We start from the raw sequence: 6830 nt of genomic DNA, 5'->3' as shown, positions 1-6830 counted from the left end.
TTGATGCTTCTTTGTACGTAGCGCGCTTTGCGGGCGCGAGACCTGTGAAATTCTGCAGAAAACAGTAATAGATGCGACGCATGACAAATATTAAATATCGCTCCATAAGATATAATACAGCGGACTTCTCGCTGCCCTCTGTACTGGGCGCCAGGTGCCTGCATGCAAATTGCAGCAGAGCTCAAACCTGCAGGAGGACATTTCAAAGCCGCACAATGTTCTTGATGCACCCAGCTGCACTGTTAGTGAAAAGCGGCTTGTGACATTGCCAGAGACATGCTCCGCCGGATTCGTACATTGTGTGGTTTAGCTGGAAGCGTTCAGGGGATAAGATGCAGTTCTTCAGCACCTGGGGATGTAAACAAAAAAAAAGAGGTGCCAATGTTACGCAGAGTTATAACATGAGAAGAGAGAGGGGGAGAGAGAGGGGGCGGGAAGAGAGAGAGAGAGGGTGGAAGAGAGAGGGAGAGAAGAGAAGAATGAGAGGAATGAAAACCCCCACAACAAGGGTACACTGTCAAATGGGGTTCTGGAATGAAGAGACAACTGAGGAGCATGAAACCCCAAACCAAGGGAACACTGAAACTTGCGTTGTAGAACCTCCCACTTCGGGTTCTAGATTGAAGAGACGGCTGAAAACCTTGGAAACCCCAAAACAAGGGAACACTGACACTTGGGCTTCTAGAATGAAGAGAAAGCCGAAGTACTCAAAACTCCGGAACAAGGGTGAACTAATACATGGAGCCCCAAAACAAATATTCATAGACAACTGAGGAAAACACCAGAACAGGGGAACACTGACACTTGAGGTTCTAGAATGGAGACAGATGAAGAACAGAAGACATTTACAGGCACTAGGAGTCTCCACTTACCTGATGTAAGAGGAAGAGGAGTCACAGCCACCTTCTACCCCCGGAGGTCCATAATGTCCAGGGATTCCTGGATTTCCAGGGTGGCCGGGTTGCCCAGGAAAGCCCACAGACCCTGGATTTCCAATGACTTCCTTTCCTGGAAAACCTTGGAGGGGAAATAAAGAAATATCAGTGTTCTAAAACAAAAGTCAGGCTGAAAGCTTCCAGGTGCTAGAGTAAAGCAATTACCTATCACTCCGGGAGGTCCTGTTGGGCCTTCTTTAGCTTTTCCTGGAGCACCTCTCTCTCCTTGATATCCTTTGGATCCTAAAATATTAACAGAGACCATTACATGAAGTAATAGGAATCTTAGAAACCTAGACACTGATGTCTCATAAATTAGTAGATGCCGTGGGGAAAAAAATCTTGGGCTCTCCAATAGTGAGATCTCAGCACTTGAGTTCCATGGTTTGCACACCTACCATCGTCACCATACAAGGAAACACAATATTTCACTAGAGCTTTTTGTTCTTGGAAGGAAGCATGTTTATCTGATGATCATAGTGCTAATCCAGAAAATCCTGATATCAATGGACCACACAGGGTCCTTTAATCAAGCTGTGCTGTCCAAAAACAACAGGCCTTTCTAGTGAAGACTATGGTTATCTAATACTCATTTCCTTGCAGGAAGAAGGTGTTCTGGGAATAAATATTTTATGACATGATTGATGGTGTCACCACAGTTGACCCATGTGCCATATACAGTAACTGCTTTGTGTGTGACTAGTACATGTATACTATATGGTCTAAAGTTTGTGGACACTGGGCCATCGCACCTATGTCAGTTGTTTGGACATCCCATTACACAAATGGCCATTTATATGGAATTCCCCCTCCACCACCTTTCTGGGAAGTCTTTCCACAAGAGTTTAGCATGTGTCTGTGGGAACCTGTGCCCATTAAGCCAGAAGAACATATATGAGGTCAGATACTGATGTTGGATGAGAAGGCCTGGCTCACCATCACCAGGGGTTTCCACATACATTTGGTCATACAGTATACCTTCTAAAAAAAAGAACCTTCAGAAAGGGTCCCAATCTCCTTTCTTTTGTAATTAACTCAGTGCAATGCAGGAAGCAGCAGGGAAAGGATATCCTGGTAAAACCTGTTTTAGCAGGTGGAGGTAGATTCCATGTTGCTTCAGCTTTGTAGCAGGAGCAACCCAAAAGATATAAAATGCCAATGGGCGACTGATCAGACCTCTCAACTCCTAAATCTTTAGTCTTGTTTTGTCAATAATCTGCTCAAGTACAGCCACTTGTAGTAAGTCATTCACACATCCAACACCAAATAGTATCCAGAAACAACAAACTTCACTTAGATCTCCATGCATCAAGCCCACTATAAAGCCCACAAACATCCATGGTTCCAGCCAACTTTTGGGGTAAACTTTAAGGCCCAGTAAAATAGAATCGGAAACTGTACGTGAAGAAGTTGGACTAAAAAAAGAGAAAGAGGAAACCCTGACTCCCCCTACTGTCCTCTTCTTTTCCTCCTCACCCTGTCTCAAAAGTAGAGTAGAGTAACATGTGGGATACCTTGCTTCCCTGGGTATCCATTCTGGCCTGGTTGTCCAAATGCTCCATTAACTCCAGGTTCTCCCTGCTCTCCTGGTAGCCCCTGAGGTCCTGGAGGTCCAGGTTCTCCTGGTTTTAATTCCAAATCCCAGATAGGGACAGGCTGTGCCTCTTTCTCCCGCAAGACTGACTCCAATTTTATCAGGTGAGCTGAGAAATGACAAAATGCATAAGAGAGAATTTCATTCCATATAGAACTACATCAAGAACCAGAAGAACATTGAGATATTCTCAGCAGCAGACATCCAGTTGACAGGCACTTACCCTGTATGAGCCTCTCACACACCTGATTCACCAAGTGGTAGATGGTGGAGACAGATTGAGGTTCCCCCTGTTTTTAAGAGATGTGACCTTTACATTAGAGCCTGAAGTAGGGTATTGTTTTAGAACAAGCAGCTGCCGAAATCCTTACATCCCACCAGCCTAAGCTTTGTTCCAGTCCAAATGGAAACATACAGTACATGTGGGTGAGCATGTGACATTTAGTCATTTTTGGTCCCTTCAAATAATTAAAAATAACAGTTTCCCTGTCCTGGAAATTCTTACAATACAAGAACTGATGAGGAAAGGAGTGATTTTCTGTCCTGACCTATCACAGCACACGGGGCTGAGCTCAAGAGAGAAGCAATTAGTCTCTGTATGGAGCTGTGCTAATTGAAACTCACCTTCTCGCCTTTCTCACCTCGAGTGCCGGGAAGACCCTGCGAAAACCAGAGAAGTCATGATAAGTAATTGATCAACACACAGAATAGAAACTCTATGTATAAATAGAGACCGGTGACATCACGGAGAATGCAGCCTATCCATTCGCTGTCGCTGAGTGATATCACTTCTTCTAGTCAATCTTAAAATAGCTGTCACCGAGTTGCTTTTAATGGAAATACAATTACACACCTCATATAACTGAGTATCTTGAATCGGCTTCCTGAACTAATGAGATACAACTAATGGAAGGGAAAACATTTAACACATTCACCAGAATCCTCTAAAATATTCGTCAGTGCGTCAACGGCTCACGTCAGCGAGAATGGAGAACATTTATTTTCTGCTATGACTCTAAAGGTCCTTATAGATGGTACCTCCACCTTGTGCTTTCCATATAGGACTGGTTCTTCAGGTAGACCCTCCCCCCTCTAACCTCCACCCCATTATTACAAGAGAATGAAAGGCGCACAGTCGCCATTTTTGTACCATGTCCCATTACTCCCAATATATAGAACCTGACCAGGACCAAAGGTGGTCAAGTCCACCATCTAGACATTTCAGGCTCTCCCGTACCTACCGTGGGCCCAACTTCTCCAACAGATCCTCTATCTCCAGGACTTCCAGTTAGTCCTTGGACCCCTTGAATCCCCTAAAAAAGAAAAAAGTATTAAAAAGTGGAATTTCGATAGCTAAATTATTCATGGTACCGCCAGGTGAGGCAATATGTCACCTATGTAATGTTGTCTATAAAGCATCCCTAGAATTTAGTAGTGATTCATAATGTTTCAAAGACCTAGAGCTGGTCAGGCTCCACCCCTCCAGTACCTTGTTATTTGGAGGCCAGCATTAATATGTAGAACACAGTGTGCTATTGGAGGTAGATTTTGTTTGCTTTTTACACAGAACTGCCATATTCCACCATTCCACAGCCCAGAAAAGATGGCTGTAGGTTACCTGATCCACAAAGATCCTCTAAGCAGCCAATTCCATCCTTGGTGCTGCTGCTGGAGACTCCTCTAAGCAGATCCTTCCACCCTTGTGCTGCTGCTGGAGACTCCTCTAAGCAGATCCTTCCACCCTTGTGCTGCTACTGGAGACTCCTCTAAGCAGCCTCTTCCACCCTTGTGCTGCTGCTTGAGACTCCTCTAAGCAGCCTCTTCCACCCTTGGTCCCTGCTGCTGGAGTCTCCTCTAAGCAGCCCCTTCCACCCTTGGTGCTGCTGCTGGAGTCTGCTCTAAGCAGCCCCTTCCACCCTTGTGCTGCTGCTGGAGTCTCCTCTAAGCAGCCTCTTCCACCCTTGTGCTGCTGCTGGAGTCTCCTCTAAGTAGCCCCTTCCTCCATTGGTGGTGCTGCTGCTGGAGTCTCCTCTAAGAAGTCCCTTCCACCCTTGTGCTGCTGCTGGAGTCTCCTCTAAGTAGCCCCTTCCACCATTGGTGGTGCTGCTGCTGGAGTCTCCTCTAAGAAGTCCCTTCCGCCTTTGTGCTGCTGCTGGAGTCTCCTCAAAGAAGCCCCTTTCACCCTTGTGCTGCTGCTGGAGTCTGCTCTAAGCAGCCCCTTCCACCCTTGTGCTGCTGCTGGAGTCTCCTCTAAGTAGCCCCTTCCACCCTTGATGCTGCTGCTGGAGTCTCCTCTAAGTAGCCCCTTCCACCCTTGATGCTGCTGTATGCAGCTGATGATCCGGAAACGTTCCTTAAGTATTTTTGTCTTTGTATACGGTCCTCCCGTATTCTCGCCGATGATCCGTGACACTGTCGCTGTGCGAGCCTCGTCGCTGTGTGGATGCGTAATAAATAAAGAATAGGTTTGAGCAAAAAAAAGGTGGTGACAAAGCGGCACGAATACGTTGTAGCGTTGTTTATACAGATCCTTGTGAACCAGACCATGCTACCATGGGCACGGCTTGGCGCCCAGCATGGTCTGGTTCACAAGGATCTGTGTAAACAACGCTACAATGTATGGGCGCCAAGCCGTGCCCATGGTAGCATGGTCTGGTTCACAAGGATCTGTATAAATAACGCTACAGTGTAAAGACAAATCACAAACATTTTATTGAAGCTTCAAAAAGTCATTTTACATAAAGAAAAAAAAAGTCATTTTAAATCTGCAGCTTTCATTTAAAGGAGAACTACGGGGGAAGTGTTTTTCCTCATAGTTCTCCTTAGAACTGTACCTGCCTCCTCCGTCATCTGTTCCGCCAGTCAGCGCTGTAGGATCGGAGCGGGGACAATCCCTGCAGGGAGCCGTGAGTGACAGTCACGGCTCTCTGCTGGCACATGATGGAGAAGTGAGCGAGCGCCGGTATGTGTTCGCTCACTTCCCGATCTACTGAGCCGACGTGTGACAGTTTCATTGTCACAGGTCGGCTAGAACTATGAGGCTGAGTCATTTTCACTCGCCTCATAGTTCTCCTTTAAATCATAGCAAGTGATCCTACCATAAAGGTCATTGTATGAGCATTTCCTGTTATAGGGTGACAACGCTCCCGTCCATGTCTCCCGCATGGTGTTCCTGCGTTGTCCGATGGACGCGACAAGTGGCCGTGTCAACACACATTACATGTATTACAAGTATAGTCCACTGATGTCACCATCGGGAAACCCACTGTGAGAAATGCCATCAGCTACTACCGGAGGGCATGTAGTCAGTAGGTGGCTGAAGGAGTTCAGCAGCACTGAGGTGTAACAAAGTATAAAAAAAAGGGGAAAATTAGGATTTTATTTGACAAATGGCGATTATTTATAAGACTCTGCGCTTTGGCAAACTAATTGTCACTCATTAGGGGGGTTAAATCTATTTATATGTGTGTGTCCCTCATGGCTGTGTGTTGGGGGAACGGAAGAGAGCAACTAAAAAGAACTGCAGCAGGCCTGACCTAACAACTGTTTCCCAAAGGATGATCCGCAGGGGCGGTCTTTTGGTGCCCAAAGACTCGGAGATCGTCTAGCCAGCCTGGGCTCAGGCATATGAGTACATCCCATCCGAGGGGGGCACATACGGAGAAAGAAAACAAGGCAGAGCTGAACAGATATGGTGTCTTAAGGGGAGAGTAGAGTTCACGGCAACCAACAATTATTTGGCAGAACAGCCCCCGGGTCTATAAGGGGAACTGGTGTTGCTTGCATATGGTTAGTTGCAATAGATACCTCGACTAGCAAGTTGGGGGGTCTTATATTAGACAAGCATGTCTATAAGTGGGGGTTCCCTTTATACATTTACATTAAGGAACGGATATGTGTTTCTCTTCTTACCCGGGGTCCAGGGGGGCCGGGGAGGCCTGTATTTCCCTCCAATCCTCGTACACCCTAGAAATAGGAAGACAAACACTGATAACGTATGCAGCGGGCACAGTACATGTGACACATATGGGTTTACTTAAAACAAAGTAGCAGCGCACCGTAACCCCTAGCCACCGACTCTGGGCAGCTTTTCATGGTTCTATGCTGATAGCTATCGTCTGATTGGCTGCTAGAAATTCAGCACAGGACCCCATCTTCAATAAAAGATAAGTGGGGCACCTACAGCAAATGGTCTAAAAAAATGAACTGAAAAGCGTACAAAAAAAGATTTTCCCTTTCATGCGGGGGTAGGAGTGGTCCCTGCCCCAGTCGAGCACGGTGTGTGGTGGTGGTGGTGGTGG

The 6830-nt window shown here is 46.4% G+C and overlaps 1 protein-coding gene across 1 annotated transcript in view; it reads right to left on the bottom strand.

Annotated features, from left to right (window-relative positions):
- Positions 1–202: 202 nt before the first annotated feature.
- Positions 203–6830, bottom strand: part of COL20A1 (collagen type XX alpha 1 chain) — a 73005-nt gene continuing 66377 nt past the window's right edge. Inside the window, exons 33-40 of the mRNA XM_018559602.1 lie at positions 6442–6495; positions 3771–3842; positions 3154–3189; positions 2753–2819; positions 2450–2638; positions 1101–1178; positions 873–1017; positions 203–349 (exon numbers count right to left, since the gene is read on the bottom strand). Of these exons, the coding sequence (XP_018415104.1) occupies positions 343–349; positions 873–1017; positions 1101–1178; positions 2450–2638; positions 2753–2819; positions 3154–3189; positions 3771–3842; positions 6442–6495 (648 nt within the window). The 3' untranslated portion in view covers positions 203–342. The remainder of the gene's footprint in view (positions 350–872; positions 1018–1100; positions 1179–2449; positions 2639–2752; positions 2820–3153; positions 3190–3770; positions 3843–6441; positions 6496–6830) is intronic.

This window comes from Nanorana parkeri, unplaced genomic scaffold (assembly GCF_000935625.1).
Source record: "Nanorana parkeri isolate BGI_ZX_2015 unplaced genomic scaffold, ASM93562v1 scaffold17, whole genome shotgun sequence".
NCBI lineage: Eukaryota > Metazoa > Chordata > Amphibia > Anura > Dicroglossidae > Nanorana > Nanorana parkeri.
This window is presented reverse-complemented; position numbering and strand designations above follow the sequence as displayed.